Source organism: Balaenoptera ricei, chromosome 2 (assembly GCF_028023285.1).
Source record: "Balaenoptera ricei isolate mBalRic1 chromosome 2, mBalRic1.hap2, whole genome shotgun sequence".
NCBI lineage: Eukaryota > Metazoa > Chordata > Mammalia > Artiodactyla > Balaenopteridae > Balaenoptera > Balaenoptera ricei.
The window spans coordinates 84275524-84299984 of NC_082640.1; the positions used below are offsets into that span (position 1 = coordinate 84275524).

Genomic DNA, 24461 nt, shown 5'->3' on the forward strand with positions numbered 1-24461 from the left:
AAAGTTTGAAAATTGATCTTGTCTCCAGAGCACTTTTAAGAAACCATGTTTCTTAAATCATCACAAAATATTATTCTAGCTCATGTATATAGTGATGATACTAATGTATTTCATAATTTCATAATTTATTTTCAAAGCTAAAGCTTCAGAAGGTGTTTCATCAGAGAGTCTACTTTCAGTCCCTGGACAGAAGAACGTAGACTCTTCTCCAGAAACCTCTCCTAGTATGAGCCCCATGCCACATTCTTCATCAATTGCCAACCTTCAAACTGCTAGTAAACTGATTCTGAGTTCTAGACTGGTATATAGCCAACCTCTTGATCTCCCAGTAGGAGCTGAAGTAATAAGAGCAACGCCTTCAGCAGGTAACATAACTTAAAGACCGGACAGTTGTAGCTCAGAGCAATCTTCAGTGCATAAAATGGGTGAACTCTTCTGAAATATGTGCAGAGTTGACACTGAAATAAAGATTTGTTCTCTACTAATGATACCTCTGTTTAGAAACATGTCTATTTTAGAAATAATTTCCTGTGATAAATGTAATCAGCTTGGCAGAAAATAGTGTGAACATTTTAATGCAAGGTTTCTTGCCTACGCTGTGATTTCCTATAAATAGGAATACTGTGATAGTGAAATTGCAAAGAAAAATATGGTCATATGTGAATTATTGAAGCTTTTTTTTTTAATTAAGGCTTTTCACCCACATTATTGCTATTATTAAGTATGTTTGACCAAGAGTTGGCAGATACTTTGGGGGAAAAATGTAGGATACAGGATTAGAGTTTGGTTTGCCTAGAGTGATACTGACATTAGCAAGGTTGGTAAAGTAGTTTAAAGAGCAGGACTGGCATCTGTATTTTAAAATGTTCTGTCATTTGTGGAATTTGAATTGAGTTCCTCGAATAGTGTTTTTGGGGAACCAGAATTGGAGGTTCAAGACTATTCTAATTACTGGGGAATGATTTTGAGTATGAGGTTCTCTTACTCATCCCTAACACAGGTTTGGAATCAGAGTTGGAAAGTCCACATTAAGAGTTTACTCTGGGCTTTTGTGGCTGGTGCAGATTTAGGTCAGCTTTTGAATCTTTCAAAGTATTTGGGAAGTTTAGGATACACTCAAATAAGTTTATTGGAATTAATAATGATAAATAATATTTTGCAGGGACTCTGTAAAATGCTTTCAAATGTCTTGTTGGACAGTAACACTCCAAGGGCAGTAGTAACGTGATCCCTATTATTTAGATAGAACAGGCTCGGATGTTTAAGTGGCTTTCCCACTGTTAGGAAGGTATTGATAGAATGGAACTTGAATCCAGGCCTTCTGATCCCAATCTTAATCACTATTACCCCTCATCTTATAGTTGTTTTTTTTAAAAATTAATTTATTTAATTTATTTATTTTTGGCTGCGTTGGGTCTTCGTTGCTGCATGCGGGCTTTCTCTAGTCGTGGCGAGCGGGGTCTACTCTTTGCTGTGGTGCGCGGGCTTCTCGTTGCGGTGGCTTATCTTGTTGCGGAGCACGGGCTCTAGGCACGGGTCTTAGTAGTTGCAGCATGTGGGCTCAGTAGTTGTAGCTTGAGGGCTCTAGAGCACAGGCTCAGTAGTTGTGGCGCACGGGCTTAGTTGCTCCTAGGCATGTGGGATCTTCCAGGGCCAGGGCTCGAACCCGTGTCCCCTGCATTGGCAGGTGGATTCTCAACCACTGCGCCACCAGGGAAGTCCCTCCCCTCATGTTATAGTTGACAGTAGATGGGAAGTGTTAGTCTTTGGCAGTCAGGAATAAATATGAGGGTTCTGGTTCAGTGTTAGGAGAGCATGAATTAAACCTGGTGAAGAAGGTGAGATCTAGTGTCTGTTTAGCTGACTGAAAACATTTTGTGGTGCAGGTAGATGTAGTGTCTGGATTATTTGAGGGCCAGTTAGGGGAATTTGAAAGGCAAATTTTAATGACTATTTAAGTATTTATGATGAAAGTGATAAAAGATGTAGAATGAAAGTCCAGTGAGGCATGTGTGGTAAAGACATATAAATTACAGCAGGTGACAGGTTTATTGATTAAGCATTGACTTGTTTCATTGCTTTTGAGTTTTATTTTAATGAAATATTTGGTTTAGCAGGGGACTGCAGAGTTACTCTGAAGAAGCTCATAGTGGATTTGGATTAATCACATTCTAGAATTTGATTATTAGCATATTATTTTGTGTTTCTATTATTATGACAATCTGCTTTTTCTTTTTTAAGGCCACCTGAGTTCCTCTTCAATTTATCCAGTGTGCCTGGCACCTTATTTAGTGGTTACAACTTGTTCTGACAATAAAGTACGCTTCTGGAAATGTAGTATGGAAACCAATCTACAATGTAAAAGTGATGAGAAGGAAACCTATCATTGGAGGAGATGGCCCTTGATGAATGATGAAGGAGAAGATAACAGCAGTACAGTGAGCATTGTGGGAAGACCAGTTGCTGTTAGCTGTTCATACACGGGTCGCCTTGCAGTGGCTTACAAACAACCTATCCATCACAATGGTTTTGTTTCTAAAGAATTTTCCATGCATGTTTGCATATTTGAATGTGAATCTACAGGAGGGTCAGAATGGGTTTTAGAACAAACAATTCATCTTGATGATTTGGTCAAAGTTGGGAGTGTACTTGATTCAAGGGTCAGTGTCGACAGTAATCTCTTTGTGTACAGCAAATCAGATGCACTTTTGAGCAAGGATAGATATCTTATTCCGAATATTAAACATTTAGTACATTTGGACTGGGTATCAAAAGAAGATGGCTCCCACATTCTCACAGTAGGGGTCGGTGCTAATATCTTCATGTATGGGCGGCTTTCAGGAATTGTGACTGAGCAAATCAATAGTAAGGATGGAGTAGCTGTCATTACTTTACCACTAGGTGGAAGTATCAAGCAAGGAGTTAGGTCAAGATGGGTTCTTCTTAGATCTATAGACTTAGTGTCTTCTGTTGATGGTACACCTTCACTGCCTGTTTCTCTCTCTTGGGTAAGAGATGGGATATTGGTGGTAGGAATGGATTGTGAAATGCATGTATATGCACAGTGGAAGCATGCTGTCAAATTTGGAGACATTGACGCTGATGGTCCTGATGCAGAAGAGACAGCAATACAAGATCATTCTGCCTTTAAATCTAATATGTTGTCAAGAAAAAGTATTGTTGAGGGAGCAGCTATTGCTGATGATATTTTTTGTTCACCAACTGTAGCTCAAGATGGTGGCTTATTTGAGGCTGCACATGTACTTTCCCCTACTCTCCCGCAGTATCATCCAACCCAGCTGTTAGAATTGATGGATTTAGGGAAAGTTCGCAGGGCTAAAGCTATTCTCTCTCATTTAGTAAAATGCATTGCAGGAGAAGTTGCAATAGTTAGAGATGCTGATGCTGGAGAAGGAACTAAGCGACATCTTTCTCGAACCATTAGTGTAAGTGGCAGTACAGCAAAGGATACAGTCACCATAGGGAAAGATGGTACTCGAGATTATACTGAGATAGACTCTATTCCTCCACTACCGTTATATGCATTGCTTGCTGCCGATCAAGATACAACCTACAGAATTTCAGAAGAAAGTACAAAAATACCACGGAGCTACGAAGATCATACGGAAAGTCAACAAGAGGATCAGTATTCAGAGCTGTTCCAAATCCAGGATATAACAACAGATGATATTGACTTAGAGCCAGAAAAAAGAGAAAACAAATCAAAAGTAATAAATCTTTCTCAATATGGACCAGCTTACTTTGGCCAAGAACATGCTAGGGTACTTTCAAGTCATCTTATGCACTCAAGTCTCCCAGGCCTTACCCGTTTGGAGCAGATGTTCCTTGTAGCTTTGGCTGATACAGTGGCTACCACCAGTACTGAGCTTGATGAAAACAGAGATAAGAGTTACTCAGGTAAATAACTAAAAATTTATAAAGTTATCATTAATAGAACTGTTTGTATTTATCTATATAATGACTCACGTATTAAATTGCAGTCTTTCTTTAAACCTTGCAGGGAAATGACCTCTCTAGTTGATAGTTACTATTACATAATATGATTAATTGTAAAAGGAAAGGTGATTGGGGTAGGCTGTGACTTGTGCATGTGACTTTATGTATTTGTGATATCTGTGTGCATCCTCACATGAATTTTTACCCTGAAACCTTCATATCATTTTGGACATATAGTCTTTTGTTTTTCTGAACAGATTGATTCCTATGGTTTATTTTAATTTTAATTTTAGTGATAATAATGGCCCATTTGTTAATTTTACTATTGAACCACCAGGCTTGTAAGGACCTCCTGGGCTCAACTTGTTCATCTTCGCATTTCTAGGTATAAATAATTTTTATAATTACCTAATTTTCTCCAAAAAGTCTCTTGAGAAAGAGGTTTTCATACATTTTAATGTAACATGTGTCTTGCTTAATTCATTCTGTAACCGGAAAAATTTTGGCTGCCTCCTGAAACTAGATTTCATTCTTTTTTATGCAGATAGTTGAAGGTAATGGTGTTGATTCTAAATGATGACATTAGCAAAGGAAACCGAAAATGATTGATCATTCATTCATTCAGTAAATATTGTGGAGGAGTGAACAATTGCTATGTGCCAGGTGCTTCATGTACTTTATTGTATTTAATTATTACAACAGTCTTCTAGTAGGTAGCTACTATTATACTTAATTTTATAGATGAAGACACTGATCCTTAGGGAGATTAAGTGACACATAAGATCACATAGGTAGTAAATGGCAGAACTGGGGTTCAGATGTGGGTAAATCATTGCCTCCAAGCCTATACTCTTTTAATTATTTCACAAGATTTCCAAGTTTGAGGGAAAAAGACTGTTCCTCAAAGCTACCTGGAATATATCTCTTCATATAGGTTTATGCCTTTATAATATATCTCCAAGGTTTTCTGTAGATTAAAATAACTAGTGACCTTTAGAGGATTTTGCCTATGAGTTATTTTCTAACCATATTAATTAAAAAAAATTTGAATCATTTTGAGGTTGTGTGCAGTTGAGCAAGATTCTCCCCAGAACAGCCTTAAGCCTTTGTTGCAAACTTAATATATGTTAGAGTTTTTACTTGAGACATTAAGAAAATAGATACATCATAATCCATGAAAAATAGTTTAAATTTTCGGATACAAAACTGTATCCTTAGTTAGGCAATATAAAAATGGTTCCTCCTGGTCACAGCGGATTTTCATTAGGTAGATAAGGCAGGAATGAATGTCTCCATTTCACAGGTAGGAAACTGAAGCTCAGAGATTAAATAGTTGCCATCTCAGTAAATGGATTCTAAGTAAATGAATTATTCCATTTGTTCAAGTAAGACAATTTAGAGGTATTCCTGACTCTGCTTTCTCTCCTGCCCTAATCCAGTCCATTGGCGAATGCTATTAGTTCTACTGTATGGAGACTCCAGTCATTTCTCATCACCTCTCCTGTTACCACTCTGGTCCAAGTCACGTCACATCCTGCCTAATTATTGACAAAGTCTCCTACTAAACTGTTCCGTTCTTGTTACCCTAGTCTGTTCTTTGCATAGGAACTAGTGATTATTTTAGAACAAAATCACATTAAATCTCTCCTCTGCTCAACAAACACTGTGGCTTCCCATCTCACTTTAGAACAAAAAGCCAAATCCTTCAGTGATCTACAAGGCTCTTTGTGATCTGTGCTCACTTCCATTCTACTGCATTGTCTTCCTTGCTGTCCCACAAACACACTAGGCACATTCCTGTCTCAGAGTCTTTGCGCATATTGTTTCCTCTGCACAGAATACTTGTCTTCCAGATTTAGGCGTGCCTCATTCCCTTAACCTCCTCAGATTTCTGCTGAAATGTCATCTTATTGGAAAGTTCTTCCCTGGCCTCATTATATCAAATAGAACCCTCTTACCCCAGCACTCCCTTTCTCTCAGTCCTGCTTTATTTCTCTCAATAGTGTTAATTTCCACGAGACACATTACTTCTTTATTGTTTGTCTCTGTCTCCTAAGTTGTAAGCACCCTGAGAGTGGGGACTTTGCCTTATTCCCTGCCAAACCCCCAGTACCTAAACTGTGCCTTCAATGTAGCGGATGCTTACTTTGTTGAATGAATACATGAGTGAGTGGATGACTAAATATAGCTGATGGGAAGTAGAGGTGGAACTTTGACAATTTAAAACGTTTTATTTTCTTCAAGAAAATATTTGATTCAATACTCTTGAGTACTTCCTAAGTGGCAGTTACCAGGCTAGGCGCTGTTAGTATTTTTCTGTTTCTTTTATCCAACAATGGCTATAATTTTGAGTAAACTTGCCACGCTTTCATACCTCTGCTCAACTTTTGACTAAGAGTAAATTTGTGGAATCAAGGTTAGAGTTCAGCCTTAACTTGGTAACACTAACCTGGGGGTCAAATTTGAAATCTTTGAATAATGAATCTTCTGAATTTCATTGGAGCTAACCAACCTGGAAAATATTACCTATTTAATCATATAATAAATAATTTTACTTTATTATGTAATTCCTGTTTTTAAATCTCATCTGAATTTGCACAGGAAGTATTTTAAAAAATTATACCTAACTTACTATAGCTAATATATTTTTTATTGGATTTCAAGATTTCTTTCCTTTTCATTTATTATGAGTAGCTCTAAGTACTATTATTACCTATACTAATAGGTACTTATATTTTTCCCAATTATTTTTCATTTGGCAGTTTTATTATATAAATACGCTTTTTGTAAAGCGGTATAAATAAAGATATTGAAGTGTTCAGAAAGGAATACACTCAAAAAAATATATATTGTGTGTAAATTATTATTATTAAATTTAATGTTTATTTTCTAACTTTTTACTCGTTTGTGATTTGTTGCATTCCTTTTTCCTTAAACATATTTCCTCTTTGCAGGAAGAGACACATTAGATGAGTGTGGTTTGCGGTACTTACTAGCTATGCGCTTGCACACTTGCCTTTTGACATCACTGCCTCCTTTATACCGAGTACAGCTACTTCATCAAGGTATTGTTTGAACCTTCGTGCAGCTTTTATTTCGTACTGAAGTGGTTAGTATATTCATATTTGTGTATAAGCATTAGTAAGTCAACATATGCATACCTATCACTAGCCTTAAGATCTTCCTGTCACAGGAAGATAAGATACCCACTTACCTTTTTTCTATGTTATTTTTCAGCTGTATTCTGTGACTTTTGCTCATCTGTCTCAGTTTCTCAGACTTCAGTCACTAAAGTCATAGTAGTTTAAGTAAACTTGGTATGCCTGAGGTTGTAACCTACAGTGGCCCTGAATTTCTATGATGCCTGATAGCTTTTCTTTAAAAATTATGTAAATTTTGTCCTATGCATTATTATTTGTGTTTATTTTAATATAAGCATTATGTTCTAAGTTATTTACTTACAAGTAAAGCTGATGTTTCAGAAATATCTGCCGTATAGTAATCCAGTAGATTTGTATACTTCTAGCACATTGCCACATACCCTGATTTGCGATATATAGGTTTATATCAGCCCCCTAATTTAATAGATTAAAAAATCAAAACTGGGCTTCCCTGGTGGCGCAGTGGTTGAGAATCTGCCTGCCAATGCAGGGGACATGGGTTCGAGCCCTGGTCTGGGAGGATCCCACGTGCCGCGGAGCGGCTGGGCCCGTGAGCCACAACTACTGAGCCTGCGCGTCTGGAGCCTGTGCTCTGCAACAAGAGAGGCCACGATAGTGAGAGGCCCGCGCACCGCAATGAAGAGTGGCCCCCGCTTGCTGCAACTAGAGAAAGCCCTCGCACAGAAACAAAGACCCAACACAAGCCATAAATAAAGAAACAAATAAATAAAAATTAAAAAAAAAATTTGTTTAAAAAAAAAAAAACACAGCCTCAAGTTTCTCTCCAACTCAGATCAACCTCAATTTAAAAAAAAAAAAAAAAATCAAAACTATAGAGTTTAAAGTGACCTGCCAAGATATAGGGCTATTTGTTAATAGAGAATTCCAGTGCCGTGGGCTGTGTTCCTTTTGAAACCAGCATCCTGGATACAACCCCATAAAATATGCTTTAGTACTGTAGGACCTGGAATACCAGGCTTTATAGTTTGTTACTCTTACCCACAGTACTTACCCTTTACCCTTTACCCTCAATAAATGTTCTTTGAAAATATGATTCTAAACATATATCATATTCTGTTGTGTTTTTAAACTATAATTCGTCTATATAGTCCTTTATTTTTTTCTAAAAATACAAATTTTGCTGGTTTTTTCCTATTTGAATTATCACTGTTAATGAATGACCTTATAACCTTGCATATAAATATTTATGTATATATTTGATTACTTCCTCATGTTTGTTTTCTAGTAGTGAAATTACTGAATCAAAGGGCTTGAAAAGTCTTAACTCTTGATAAGTATTGTGACTTTCAGAAAGACCATGCTCATTTACATTCCCAGAACCAGTGTTTGATGATGCCAAAACTCAACTCATTGCAACACTTGATATTATCATTTAAAACAATTTATGCCATTTGGAATAGGTTTAAAAAATGGTATCTCAAATTTTAGTTTTAAAATTTAAAATTTTAGTTTTAAATGATGATCATATGGTACTGAATCACTTAATGACAATTGTGTACATTGCCTAGGGGGACCTAAAACACCCAAATTTCTAAAGCTTTGTCAAATTCCATTTTCCCTTTGATACAGTTAAAACATTGGAGATGAGAAAAGTGACTGCTATTGTAGGTGATGGTCCGGGGAAAAACTTTAGCTAGTAGACAAGCTAAGAAGAACAGAGATATATTGCAAAGAATAGCCTGCCATTGGTAGGCAAATAAAAATAAGTGCCTACTGGTGCCCCTGGTTTTTTTCTTCCTAATACCTTTTTTCACTTCTAGTAGTTAGATTTCCAAATAGAGTTACTGCTCTCTTAATCTTCTTTCTGAACCAGATTCCTCTGACATGCCTGTGTGTATTTTTGTTTCCTTTTAGTCATACCAAAAATGTAATCAATCAAATTTCATTTAAGGGTATAGAATATACTTTATATTGTTATTTTATATTAAAATTTTTATATCAGCAAAAGTGTGCATTTTGCATTGCCTTATAATAGCAATTTCTAAAGCAAAGTGTCAGTTTTTTTATAGTTATTTCATTCAGTGATTATTTCTTGAATCAGACAGATTTAAATAGTGAGAGAATTAATCTGCTTTTTAGGTTCTGAAAAAATACAAATTGATGTTTTTAAGTTTTGTCCATTTTCCCCCTAAATTTATAGTGACAGTTAAGGCTTGTTGCATTGATTTTGTGATATGATTTCAAACACAGTTGTATATAAATGTTAGCAATGAGGAATTTCAAAGACTTAAGATTATTATTTAAAATGGTCCTAATAGTTTTTTTAATACTTTCCAAAGGAACTGTTGGGAAGCAGTAATTGTTAGAAAAGCTTTAAACTATATGGGAAATCTATATAGTAGTTGTTAATGAAAAAAATTATATGTGGTAATATTGATAGCCTTACAGTGTTGGGAGTCCTGTGTTGTAATGTGACTATCAGACCGTCATTGACCTCAGGCATTTCTTTGTTTCCAAAGGGATTCTAATAGATGGCTGATTCGACTAGCCTGGCTTCTTTCCTGGGATCCTTGGGGTTCTTCCCAGCGGCATTCCCACTATCTAACATCACTCCTTGGTTCACTTCTCTCATGTTTCTTCTTCACCTGCTCTAAGTGGAGTAAAGTGTTATCAGTTGTTCAACTGTTAACAAACTCACTGAGGGTGTCACTAAACCCTATTTGTTGCCTCTAAATACAGCCTAGATCCCTGTCAGTCTTTTACCAGGGCATAAAAGTGTTTGCCATATGCCATCAGTAATTAGGCCGCTTTAAACTCTTTTTAACTGAGGCACCAAAGGCAGAGGAATGTGCCTCCTGACTATTCTTCCCCAGAACTCTCATCAAGTTTAAAGCTTGCTTTGAAGTGATATGTAGCTCCTTGGCCGGAGGGATGAATGGGGCAGTTTTCCATATCCAGTACTGAAGGGTATGGTCTGCAAGCAAGTGGCACTGTGAAACAACATCCATGTACATGGACCAACATATTTTGACTTGACCAGAGCTTTTACTCTTGATCAGTTTGGTGTGTGTACGTACATATGAATGGCTTGATATTCAAATATCTTTCTTTCCAGCAATTAAGTTTTACTATCTCTATTCTTGCAGCGAATACGTTTCAGAAAGATTTTGGTTTTATGTATCCTGTCAGTGATCTTGTATGTAGAAGCTTATACTATAAAATCCTGAATGATGAAATCTTTTGATACTTTTTTTCAGCTTGAAAATTGTTTCCAAAATGAATAAATACATGATTATGTAAAAAATTGGTTTTGTTTTTGTTTTGATATAGTTCTGAAACTTATTATTTTGTATTTCTAATTTAGGTGTGTCTACTTGCCATTTTGCCTGGGCTTTTCATTCTGAGGCTGAGGAAGAGCTGATTAATATGATTCCGGCAATTCAGAGAGGGAACCCTCAGTGGTCTGAGTTAAGAGCTATGGGAATAGGTTGGTGGGTCAGGAATATTAACACTCTTCGAAGATGCATTGAAAAGGTAACTTTACTTCATTGGATTTTGAAGTTAAGTCTTTTCTTAAAGCATAAAAGATATTATCTTCCAGAAAACCTGTGGTGAGGGATTAGTATGTACACCTTGAGATCCTGAGAACTTCTTAAATAAAAATTTTTGGACCTTTAAAACTGAAACTTGACCTTTATAAAATGTCCAAGCAGTATATCAATTGTCTTTTGCCATATATACTAAGTATATAATATTTATGGAACAGGAATATTTTCTGCTGTCAGTTGAGGTGCATCCTAGTTTAAGAAAATACAGACTGTATGTCAGTTATGTACATTACATAGAAAAAAAAGTTCTATTCATTTATTTATTTATTTATTTATTTATTTATTTATGCATGCTGCACTGCATGGCTTGCGGGATCATAGTTCCCCAACCAGGATGGAACCCGCACCCCCTGCAGTGGAAGCACAGAAGCGTGGAGTCTTAACCACTGGACCGCCAGGGAAGTCCCAAATCGTTCTTTTTATATAAAAGATTCTCTGCATGGCTAGGTTAATAAATACCAAACTTCCTGTGCACATTTAAAATACCATTCAACAGATTTTGATTTGTGTGCACTTGAAGAACATATCTATGGCAGCAAATGACACATACTATAAATTTCTTTTTTAACTTATTTAATTAATTTTTTTTTGGCTACATTGGGTCTTGGTTGCTGTGTGCGGGCTTTCTCCAGCTGCGGCAAGCGAGGGCTGCTCTTTGTTGCGGTGCGCGGGCTTCTCATTGCGGCAGCTTCTCTTGTTGCAGAGCACGGGCTCTAGGCGCTAGGGCTTCAGTAGTTGTGGCACGTGGGCTCAGTAGTTGTGGCCCATGGGCTTAGTTGCTCTGCAGCATGTGGGATTTTCCTGGACAAGGGATTGAACCTGTGTCCCCGGCATTGGCAGGCGGATTCTTAACCACTGTGCCAACAGGGAAGTCCCCTCATGCTATAAATTTTAATGGGTTTTTGGAATCAGTTTTCTAGTAGAAAAAAAATTGTTAAAGTTTTTTTAGTAGAAGCTGAAAATTCTTTCAGTGTTGCAGAAACTAATCGTTATTGAGCACCTTTTGTGTACCAGGTTTGGTTCTAGTTGCTTTTCATAAATTATTTCATATAATCTTCTCATCAGCTGCATGTTACCATCTTGATTTTCCACCTGATAGAACTACGACTCAGAGAGGTTGGGTGACCAGCCCAAACTCCCATCATTTAAAAGTGTTAGATTTAGTCTGTGCCCTTTCTACTCTGTCGTGATTAGGAGAGTGGGATTGTCATTATTTTGTTTACTTTTAGGAGTCCATTGAAATTCTCAGAAGTACAATTAATGATACTACATTTGTGGAGTATGAATTCATTTCTCCCAAGAGGAATTTATTCCTCTACAGTAGTAGTTTCTAAATTTTAGTGTTCGAAGAATCACCTGGCAAACTTGTTTGAAACACACATCCCTCACTTCCACTCTCGGAAGTTTTCATTTAGTAGGTTGGAGGTGGTAGGGCTGTGGCATCTTCATCTGAATTAGCATCCTGTGATTCTGGTGTTCATGGTCCTCACATCACAGTTTGAAATGTAAGTGTAAAACTGTCATTTTCCTGCTACATGTAAGGCTGCCAATAAGATATAAGTATTTCTCTTCTCAAGATAGGCAGATGTAAGAAGGAATTTGTTGTCATACCAACCAAGAGATGTAGTTTCTGATGTACAGGGAAATTAATTGTTATAGCATATAAATTACACAGTATCTACGTTAATTTTTTTTTTTTTTTTTTTTTTTTTTTGGCCACGCCACACGGCTTGTGGGATCTTAAGTTAGTTCCCAGACCAGGGATTGAACCTTTGCCCTCAGCAGTGAAAGCACCGAGTCCTAACCACTGGACCACCAGGAAGTCCCCATTAAATTTTTTTCATATCCCAAAGCAATGGAAAAAGAGGAGGACATATTTTATCTGAAATGTTCAGATGTTGCCTACAAAGTCTCTTCAGTTTCTTGTCATCAGTGTGTTGTGTCATTATAATTGAGTATTTCTGATATATACATATGATTTATTTCCACAAGTAACTTATCTCTGAAAATTAAATCAAAAGGATACGTAAAATTTTTTCCCTTGAGATATATGTTATATTGGGTTGGCCAAAAGGTTCATTCGTTTTTTTCTGTAGGATGGCTCTAGTAGCACTTAGTTGTCTTCAACTTCATTCGAAAGAAATTTTTAGATTGTATTGTGACAGCTGTCATGTCAGCACGCATTTAAAAAAAAACTTATCAAAATTGGTGAATTTTTGTGTAGCCATTTTAATATTGAAAATAGAAGGAAAAAAGCAACACTTTTGGCATATTATGCTTTATTATTTCAAGAAAGGTAAAAACACAACTGAAACGCAAAAGAAGATTTGTGCAGTGTATGGAGAAGGCGTTGTGACTGATCAAACATGTCAAAAGTGGTTTGCGAAGTTTTGTGCTGGAGATTTCTCGAGAAGCTGGACGATGGTCCACGGTCGGGTAGACCAATTGAAGTTGATAGGGATCAAATCGAGACATTAACTGAAAACAGTCAACGTTATACCACGCGGGAGATAGCCGGCATTCTCAAAATGTCCAAATCAAGCGTTGAAAATCATTTGCACCAGCTTGGTTATGTTAATTGCTTTGATGTTTGGGTTCCACGTAAGTTAAGCCAAAAACAACCTTCCTGACTGTACTTCCTCATGCAATTCTCTACTGAAAGGTACCAAAAACGTTCCGTTTCTAAAACAAATTGTGATGGGTAATGAAAAGTGGATACTGTACAATAATGTGGAACAGAAGAGATCATGGGGCAGGCGAAATGAACCACCACCAACCACACCAAAGGACGGTCTTCATCCAAGGAAGGTGATGTTATGTATATGGTGGGATTGGAAGGGAGTCCTCTATGATGAGGTCCTTCTGGAAAACCAAACGATTAATCCCAACAAGTACTGCTCCCAATTAGACCAACTGAAAGCAGCACTTGACAAAAAGCATCCGGAATTAGTCAACAGAAAACACATAATCTTCCATCAGGATAACCTAAGACCACATGTTTCTTTGATGACCAGGCAAAAACTGTTACCGCTTGGCTGGGAAATTCTGATTGATCTGCTGTATTCATCAGACGTTGCACCTTCAGATTTCCGTGTATTTTGGTCTTTACAAAGTTCTCTTAATGGAAGAAATTTCCATTCCCTGGAAGACTGTAAAAGGCACCTGGAACAGTTCTTTGCTCAAAAAGATAAAAAGTTTTGGGAAGATGGAATTATGAAGTTGCTTGAAAACTGGCAGAAGGTAGTGGAACAAAATGGTGAATACGTTGTTCAATAAAGTTCTTGGTGAAAATGAAAGATGCATATTTTATTTTTACTTAAAAACCAAAGGAACTTTTTGGCCAGTCCAAAAACTCATTAGCTGAAGATGAATAAAAATTCTTATAAAAATTATTAAACATTGAAGTACTAAGCTAAATGATTGAAGGCAGAGAAAATACTGAAAAAGGGGAAGAGGAATAAAAGCGTTTTTGTGATGTGATTTTAGGTGTCTTTCCACCTCTTTACCATGCCTTGGTAGCTTCCTGCTCTACCATCAGTCAGTGTTCATTAATAAAACATCCTTTGTTTTTTATCGTTATGCCTCTCAACTTAGTTATTTGCAGAGGGTATATCAGTATCTTTGAGAAATATGTGGTCTGTATGGTACTGTATTCAAAACCATATGATTATGTACAACAGTGTTACTGGCTTAATAATTTTTAAACTTACATTGAGTTGATTGGTTCTTTATAAATTCAGCAACTTTGGTCATATGGCTCAAAGGAGGTTATCAGTTATGGTACAAGGGGAATTATGTATTCATTAAGGCTTTTTCACATGGAATTTCTAAGACCTAAAATTTGAAAGCCCTTCAAAATAATGGAGCTTCAACCACCTGTATTTTAATTACATGCCAGAAAGAATGTGTCAGTCCTTCAGAACTGTCAGAATTTGATTGAAAAATACTGGAGGGCTTCCCTGGTGGCGCAGTGGTTAAGAATCTGCCTGCCAATGCAGGGGACACGGGTTCAAGCCCTGGTCTGGGAAGATCCCACATGCCGCTGAGCAACTAGACCCATGAGCCACAACTACTGAGCCTGCGCGTCTGGAGCCTGTGCCCCGCAATAAGAGAGGCCGCACACCACGATGAAGAGCGGCCCCCCGCTTGCCGCAACTAGAGAAAGCCCTCGCACAGAAACGAAGACCCAACACAGCCAAAAATAAATAAATAAATTTTTAAAAAAAGAAAATACTGGAAAATTATGTTTAAAGAAAAAAAACTAAAACATTTATTTTTGTCTGTATTTTTAAAAATGTGTGTGTATGCATGTGTGTGAGTATAATTGATATTTATTTACAGTTGTCTGTATCAATATTAGTTGAGAGAGCTTTAAATTGTGAAATCACATATACGTACCATAGAAGTCAGCATTTTAACTTTTACAAAACATTAAGAAATTTAATATGTCTAATTTTCGAGAAAAGTTCTCACTGGGAATTCCCTGGTGGTCCATGGTTAGGACTCTGTGCTTCCACTGCTGGGGGCCCAGTTTCGATTCCTGGTTGGGGAACTAACTTCCTGCAATCTGTGCAGTGCAGCCAGAAAAAAAAAAAGAAAAGAAAAGGTCTCACCTATCAAATATTCTGCATTCTTTATTGTTTCCTATGTTAGACAGTTTTATTACTACCTGGGTTCTAATCCCTTTTACACCCCTTACTTACTGTGTGACCTTAGGCAATTCAGTTAACCTCTTTGTGTCTCAGTTGCCTCATGTGTAAAATGGGCATAATAATAGTACCTCTTGGATCATGGTGATTCAGTAAGATAAGTGAAAGGTGTCTAGTACATGGTAAGTAGTCAGTAAATACTAGTTGCTGTTATTATTTTTATTGTAATTACTGGTATACAAAGGGTTGTTTCTAGGAGCATGTATTATAAGCTACTGGCAATTGTGGATGGAATAGCTCTTCCAATCTGCATAGTTTCTGTCAGCCATGGAAGTAGTAGGGCAGCATTAATTGTTGTAATTTGTTTATCAACTAGTTAATTCAGTATAATTTTTTATTGACTGTTTAGGTTGCCAAAGCTTCTTTTCAAAGGAACAATGATGCCTTGGATGCTGCATTATTCTACCTTTCAATGAAGAAGAAAGCAGTAGTGTGGGGTTTGTTTAGGTAAATTTCCTCAACCCTTATATGGTTTAATGGAATGAAGATTGTGCTGTGACTCAGAAACATAATGCTTTTGAAAGTACTTAGATAAATCAGTTTCCTTTTTTGTGCCTTGATTCCTTTATCTGCAAAACAAATAGGCAGAATATCATTTGAACTTAACCTAAAGAGTGGGATATTGTTAAAAATAAGTTGATAAAAGCACTTTGGAAAGTAAAGAGTGCACTTGCTTCCTATTCATGTATACATAAGGTATTTTGAGTTTTCTCCTTATTAGAAGAAATGAAGAGAAGCTTAATAACAAATACCTACCACTAAAGTTGTTATTGTTCTTCTTTTAGATGGATGTTTGAGGTTTTCATTTTCTATTTTCATATATTCTGTAAAGGATTAAAACTATTTTAAATATGGTTCAACCACTGATGTTTGTGCTCTGGTTCCTAGGTCACAGCACGATGAAAAAATGACAACATTTTTCAGCCACAACTTTAATGAAGATAGATGGCGTAAAGCCGCTTTGAAAAACGCTTTCTCTTTACTTGGAAAACAACGCTTTGAACAATCTGCTGCTTTTTTCTTGTTAGCTGGTTCATTGAAAGATGCCATTGAGGTATAACTAAGAAAACATGCTATGAATTACCTGTAAGAGCTTGAAAACCTGGGAAGATCATGGAGGAGACTGTAATGTTTGGTCATATGTTTGTAAGGATAGAGGGTAGAGAATAACTACAGAGATTACTAACTTCAATAGTGGCACAATGATAATGGAATAATAAATACATGTAGAAACATAAAAATTTTATATAGAGAATATTGCATTTCAAGATAAGTATATGTATTTCAAGTATAAGTGTATGGAAAAAATGGTTTATGAATATCTTTTTCCTGACCATCTTGTGATTCTGAACTATTTAAGTACGTATAGGTCACAATCTCCTTACTTTGTGTAGACAGGCAGATATTTTACGTTCTTTTTCTTCTAAATGAAATTCATAGATAAGGAACTGAGATTGCAGTTTATACTGTTTTGAAATGTAGTCTCAGATATTGGAAGGTGAATGGGAAGAGGTAAAACTTCGCATTTTTTGATACACAATCTTGGTAGCTGATTAAGAGAGTAATTACAAATATTTCTGTTTGTTTATGAGATATTCCTTTTAGGATGCCTATTATTATAATGAATAATCCAAACAGGTGAAGGAAAAACATAATCGGAAATAATACATCATAGAAAAAATAGGAAACATCCAACAAAGTGAAAGTACTTTATGTTTAGAATTAGTCATATTTTCAAAATTATCTCAGATGTATGATTTTTTAAAGTAACAAATATTTATAATTTTGAAATGGGAAGCTTAGCCTAGAAGATACTCAGGCAAAGAAGAGAAATGTTGATTGAGTGAGAGATGCTCATGTTGCCTGAATGACCTCAGATTCTCAGATGAGTAGCTACTTTAGAATATAAACTCAGAGAGAGTAAGAATAGAGTATGTGGCTTTATTTCTTAAGTTATTTGCTATGTAAGTAGAAGATTCTTTTAAAATAGTAATAATTATGTTTATATGGAAATATATTTGGAAATTAAGAGGAACTGATGTATATAAATTCAGATGTCATAAGTGGTATTTAATTTAAAGATGAATGTTATTTGAATTGATCTGAGATGGTGTTGATATACTTCGTTTTATGCATTTTTTATAAATGATCTTTCTAGGCTGGAAGCTACTAAGTTCTAGTTTCTTAATCTTCCTGCTATTCCTTAATCTCCTTTCAAGCAAGTATTTAACTACCCTTCACTGTCTCAACCTCTGGACCTCTTCCCTCCACTGTGAGAATATAAATAGTGGATAACTTCAGGATATCAGTGGGATATTTCATATCTCTAAATAATTATCATTAAATAAGTATTTCTTAATATTTAAATTTATAGGTATGTCTTGAAAAAATGGAAGATATCCAGCTAGCCATGGTAATTGCCCGTTTATATGAATCTGATTTTGAGACTTCATCCACTTATCTATCCATCCTAAATCAGAAGATTTTGGGTTGCCAAAAGGATGCCTCAGGATTCGATTGCAAAAGATTACATCCTGATCCTTTCTTACGCAGTCTTGCCTACTGGGTAATGAAAGATTATGCCCGAGCCTTGGACACGTTATTGGAACAAACACCAAAGGAGGATGATGAACATCAAGGTAGAACATTTTGTGGATTTCTCTTTTTCTTTTTTAAAAGAAGACAGTTTCTGAACTGATGTTCACTTAGATAATACACACACACACACACACATACACACACACACAAAACCGATCATTACCAGATTTACTTTTCAACTTTGAGAAATTAGTATCAAAATTTCTTGTGTGGCTAAAGGTTTAGTCACTTACTGTCTATAATTGAATCTAGCATTTTGTTATCATAATTTGAGTAGTAAAAGAAGACTTCACACACATTTTTACTCTCATGGCTATATATCAAGGCATATAAGATTACCATACTATTCTAATTTCATATATATTAGACTGAAGCATACAGAATGTTTCCACATTACACAGGTCTTTCCATGTATCATAATAGCCGGTTTTCTAAAAAAGTGTAAATTTTGGCTGTTACACATATTGGTTTAGTGTATGGGCCTACAAAAACTTTATTCTTGTGTGGCAAACTTTCTTTACTCTTAGTTATCCCAAATAATTTAGATTTTTAAAAGCATTAGGAAGGTATCTAGCAGCATTGTTTGCAATAATTTTAAAAATGGAACATTTTAAGTATTCATCAATAGAATAGTTAAATAAATTATAATATATCCATACTATAGAAACAGTGTGCTATTAAAAATGGGGTAGAGTGATGTGTTAATATGTGCTGTATTATTAAGTGAAAAAGTAAGATATAGAACAATATGGTTCTTGTTGCACTTTATGTATATATGTCATTCATATACACACGTGTGTGCACACACATACTGTGTCTGGTTCCCACTCCCTCTCCATTTTTTGTTTTTTGGAACAGATCTCAAGAAACTACCGGCACTGGTTATCTTTTGGGAGTAAGAGTGGGGAGATACAAGCTTTTACTTTTCATTTTGTACTTTCCATAGTTATAATTTTCTAGCCTTTTATTTTTATTACATATTATTTTTAAACACTAAAAGAGCTTACATGAATAAAGAGATTGAGGCTCAATTTTTACTTTCTTCTTTACAAAAAAGAAATATAATATTTTAATACAGTAGTCCCCCCTTATCCACAGGGATTATGTTCCAAGACTCCCAGTGGATGACTGAAATTGTGGATAGTACCAAATCCTATATAAACTATGTTTTTTTAATATATATATATGATAAAGTTTAATTTATAAATTAGGCACAGTAAGGGATTAACAACAGTGACTAATAATAAAATAAAATAGAACAATTATAACAATATACTGTAATGAAAGATGTGGTTTCTCTCACTCAGAATCTTATCATACAAATTTATTGCCTTTTCCATCTTAACTAAGCACTTACCATGCACTGTGCCCATAACTTTTGCAGTTTAAGGTGTGACAGAAAAACTAGCATGAGTTTCTTTTTCCTGCTCCACAATTTCATGGACAGAAGATTCATTCTGACCATAGATCTTAGTACCCTCAGCTTACAAATTTTTTACTTTCCTTATTAAATAGAGAACTTTCAAATTTTCACTTAAAGGAAGTGCTTACGGCTTCTCTTTGGCATAGATGAACTGCCAGCATCACTACTCTTGCACTTGGGGCCGTTATTAAGTCTTATAAAATGAGGGTGAGTTGAACACAAGCACTGTGGTACCATGACAGTGGATCTGATAATCCAGGTGGCTACTAAATGACTAATGGGTGGAATACTCTGGACAGGATGGAGCGAGATTTTTGTCATGGTACTCAGAACCACTTGCAATTTAAAACGTATGAATTGTTTTTTTCTGAAATTTTCCATTTAATATTTTTGGACCTCAGTTGACCTCAGGTAACTGAATCCATGGAAAGCAAAACTGCAGATAAGGAGGGACTACTGTAAATATTTTAAAATTTTTTTAAAGGAAAGGAGATAAAACCTTTAGAAGAAAAATAAATATCTGAGCTACCCAGGTAATTTTAATAAAATATACACATTTTTACAGAAGGAAGATTCTGTTTATTTCTTAATGTTTTCCAGGTTAACTTTTAAAAGGTTGTTACTGGGGAAATTGTTATGTATGCATAAAAGAGTGAATGATATAATGAAAGTCTGTGACCCTATCATCCAGTTTCAGTAGTTATCAACTCATAACCAACCTCGTGTCATATATATATATTCCCATCCTTTCCACACCCTCCCATTCTCAATACTGTATAGATTCATTTTGAAGCAAACCCAACAGATCATTTCATCTGTGAATATTGCAACATGCATCTCTAAAAAATAAGGACTCTTTAAAAAACAATAACACATGTCATTGTTGTAACACATACCAATTTTATTAGTAATTAAATACTCAGTGTGTTCATATTTCCCTGGTTCTCTCATAAAATCTTATACAGTTGATTTGTTTGAATCAAGATCCAAATGATGCCTATATATTGTGATTGGCTGAGGTGCCTCTTATGTCTGTTTTGATCCATATTTAGTTACCCCTCTCCCCCTCCCCCAGTTTATTTGTTAAAGAAGTCGGATTGTTTGTCCTGTAGTTTCTTGAGTTTTGGATTTTGCTGGTTGTGTCCCTGATGTTTCACTTAATGTTTTTTCCCCCTGTGTTCTCTGTATTTCCTATAAGTTGGTAATTAAGATTTTTAGAGGCTTTTATCAGATTTTCTGGCAGAAATATTTCATAGTTGGGTGGAGTACTTCCACCAGGGAACTCATAATGTTAGCTTATTTTGCTTTTTGAGAAATTAACAGCTATCAATGACTGCTGCCCACATCCCTTATTTCATTAGTGTTTGTAAACTGATAATATTCTAAATACGTCATTTTATTTTTCCTTTATGAGCTGGAATGCTTCTCTAGAGTACAGTCTCCCTTGGCAATGGTTTGATTACTCTGAATTCCAGTAGTATGCATAGTAAAGGGAACATAAATGTTTGATTCTTCCTCTTTTTATTTACCAATTTTCAAAATAATAGCTTGGTTCCCTAGCATCCTACAAAGGTGACCAATTAGCTTTTAGTTTTTAAGGTTTTTTTTTGTTTTTTTAAAAAAATTTATTTATTTATTTATTTATTTTTGGCTGTGTTGGGTCTTCGTTGCTGTGTTGGGTCTTCGTTGCTGTGTGCAGGCTTTCTCTAGTTGCGGCGAGCAGGAGCTACTCTTTAATTGCAGTGTGCAAGCTTCTCATTGCGGTGGCTTCTCTTGTTGCGGAGCATGGGCTCTAGGCGCACGGGCTTCAGTAGTTGTGGCTCGCGGGCTCTAGAGCGCAGGCTCAGTAGTTGTGGCGCACGGGCTTAGTTGCTCCGCGGCGTTGCTCTGCGGGATCTTCCCAGAACAGGGCTCGAACCCGTGTCCCCTGCATTGGCAGGCGGATTCTTAACCGCTGTGCCACCAGGGAAGCCCTTTTAAGGTTATTTTGAGCTCATAGATTTAGATAGATTTGTGTTTTAATCCATTGCAGGTTATTAGTATGGATGCTCAGATTATCTCATTTTAAACCAATCGGAGCCTCTTTAAGTTCTTGAATGCCTTTGACATTATTCTTTGATAGCTTATGGCAAGATGTTTCAGACTTATCTTATGCATCTCCTGCCCAAGACCTGGAAATGGCCATTCCTCCAAAGAATCCTGGTTCCTTTTAGTTGGGAGTAACATTTAGAGACCACAGCCTGGGCACAGGGATTCTCACTGCTAGTGGTTTGGTCATTGTTTCTAGGCCATTTCAGTGAATGAAGGTAGGAAATTCCACTGCCCCCCACCCCTCCACCCGAGATACATGTGTTCACATGTATCACATTTCTAATTCAGATATGGAGTATAGGGTTCTTTCTTCTGAGATTTCAAATTTGTGTCTTATAATGAAAAGCTTGGATTCTTATGACATTAACATAGTTACTTGCTGTTTTATATACATATAATAGTTTCAGAATAATGATGTAGATATTTTCATAACAATATGGTTACTGAGAAGAGTTTAAGCTTTTTTTTTTTTCAGTTCTTTTTTTTTTAACATCTTTACTGGAGTATAATTGCTTTACAATGGTGTGTTAATTTCTGCTTTATAACAAAGTGAATCAGCTACACATATACATATATCCCCATATCCCCTCCCTCTTGCGTCTCCCTCCCACCCTCCCTATCCCACCCCTCTAGGTGGTCACAAAGCACCGAGCTGATCTCCCTGTGCTATGCAGCTGCTTCCCACTAGCTAGCTATTTTACATTTGGCAGTGTATATATGTCCACGCCACTCTCTCACTTCCTCCCAGCTTACCCTTCCCCCTCCCCGTGTCCTCAAGTCCATTCTCTACATCTGCATCTTTATTCCTGTCCTGCCCCTAGGTTTTTCAGAACCTTTTTTTTTTTTTTTTAGATTCCATATATATGTGTTAGCATACGGTATTTGTTTTTCTCTTTCTGACTTACTTCACTCTGTATGACGGACTCTAGGTCCATCCACCTCACTACAAATAACTCAATATCGTTTCTTTTTATGGCTGAGTAATAGTCCATTGTATATATGTGCCACATCTTCTTTATCCATTCATCTGTCGATGGGCACTTAGGTTGCTTCCATGTCCTGCGTATTGTAAATAGAGCTGCAATGAACATTTTGGTACATGACTCTTTTTGAATTATGGTTTTCTCAGGGTATATGCCCAGTAGTGGGATTGCTGGGTCGTATGGTAGTTCTATTTTAAGGTTTTTAAGGAACCTCCGTACTGTTCTCCATAGTGGCTGTATCAATTTACATTCCCACTAACAAGGCAAGAGTGTTCCCGTTTCTCCACACCCTCTCCAGCATTTATTATTTGTAGATTTTTTGATGATGGCCATCCTGACCGTTTTGAGATGATATCTCACTGTAGTTTTGATTTGCATTTCTCTAATGATTAATGATGTTGAGCATTCTTTCATGTGTTTGTTGGCAATCTGTATATCTTCTTCGGAGCAATGTGTATTTAGGTCTTCTGCCCATTTTTGGATTGGGTTGTTTGTTGTTTTGATATTGAGCTGCATGAGCTGCCTGTAAACTTTGGAGATTAATCCTTTGTCAGTTGCTTCATTTGAAAATATTTTCTGCCATTCTGAGGGTTGTCTTTTCGTCTTATTTATGGTTTCCTTTGCTGTGCAAAAGCTTTTAAATTTCATTAGGTCCCATTTGTTTATTTTTGTTTTTATTTCCATTTCTCTAGGAGGTGGGTCAAAAAGGATCTTGTTGTGATTGATGTCATAGAGTGTTCTGCCTATGTTTTCCTCTAAGAGTTTGATAATGTCTGGTCTTATATTTAGGTCTTTAATCCATTTTGAGTTTACTTTTGTGTATAGTGTTAGGGAGTGTTCTAATTTCATTCTTTTACATGTAGCTGTCCAGTTTCCCCAGCAGCACTTATTGAAGAGGCTGTCTTTTCTCCATTGTATATTCTTGCCTCCTTTATCAAAGATAAGGTGACCATATATGCGTGGGTTTATCTCTGGGCTTTCTATCCTGTTCCATTGATGTATATTTCTGTTTTTGTGCCAGTACCATACAGTCTTGATGACTGTAGCTTTGTAGTATAGTCTGAAGTCAGGGAGCCTGATTCCTCCAGCTCCGTTTTTCCTTCTCAAGTTTGCTTTGGCTATTCAGGGTCTTTTGTGTTTCCATACAAATTGTGAAATTTTTTGTTCTAGTTCTGTGAAAAATGCCAGTGGTAGTTTGATAGGGATTGCACTGAATCTGTAGATTGCTTTGGGTAGTATAATCATTTTCACAATGTTGATTCTTCCAATCCAAGAACATGGTATATCTCTCCATCTATTTGTATTATCTTTAATTTCTTTCAAAAATGTCTTATAATTTTCTGCATACAGGTCTTTTGTCTCCTTAGGTAGGTTTATTCCTAGATATTTTATTCTTTTTGTTGCAGTGGTAAATGGGAGTGTTTTCTTAATTTCACTTTCAGATTTTTCATCATTAGTGTACAGGAATGCAAGAGATTTCTGTGCATTAACTTTGTAGCCTGCTACTTTACCAAATTCATTGATTAGCTCTAGTAGTTTTCTGGTAGCATCTTTAGGATTCTCTATGTATAGTATCATGTCATCTGCAAACAGTGACAGCTTTACATCTTCTTTTCCGATTTGGATTCCTTTTATTTCTTTTTCTTCCCTGATTGCTGTGGCTAAAACTTCCAAAACTATGTTGAATAATAGTGGTGAGAGTGGGCAACCTTGTCTTGTTCCTGATCTTAGTGGAAATGGTTTCAGTTTTTCACCATTGAGGACAATGTTGGCTGTGGGTTTGTCATATATGGCCTTTATTATGTTGAGGAAAGTTCCCTCTATGCCTACTTTCTGCAGGCCTTTTATCATAAATGGGTGTTGAATTTTGTCGAAAGCTTTCTCTGCATCTATTGAGATGATCATATGGTGTTTCTCCTTCAGTTTGTTAATATGGTGTATCACATTGATTGATTTGCGTATATTGAAGA

The 24461-nt window shown here is 36.2% G+C and overlaps 1 protein-coding gene across 2 annotated transcripts in view; it reads left to right on the forward strand.

The window, feature by feature from the left end:
- The window catches only part of DMXL2 (Dmx like 2), a 151295-nt gene that overhangs the window by 90966 nt on the left and 35868 nt on the right, over positions 1-24461 (forward strand). For both annotated transcript variants that reach the window (XM_059913301.1, XM_059913302.1), the window contains exons 17-23: positions 138-365; positions 2242-3918; positions 6912-7022; positions 10444-10613; positions 15746-15843; positions 16285-16450; positions 17771-18035. In XM_059913301.1, the coding sequence (XP_059769284.1) occupies positions 138-365; positions 2242-3918; positions 6912-7022; positions 10444-10613; positions 15746-15843; positions 16285-16450; positions 17771-18035 (2715 nt within the window). The remainder of the gene's footprint in view (positions 1-137; positions 366-2241; positions 3919-6911; positions 7023-10443; positions 10614-15745; positions 15844-16284; positions 16451-17770; positions 18036-24461) is intronic.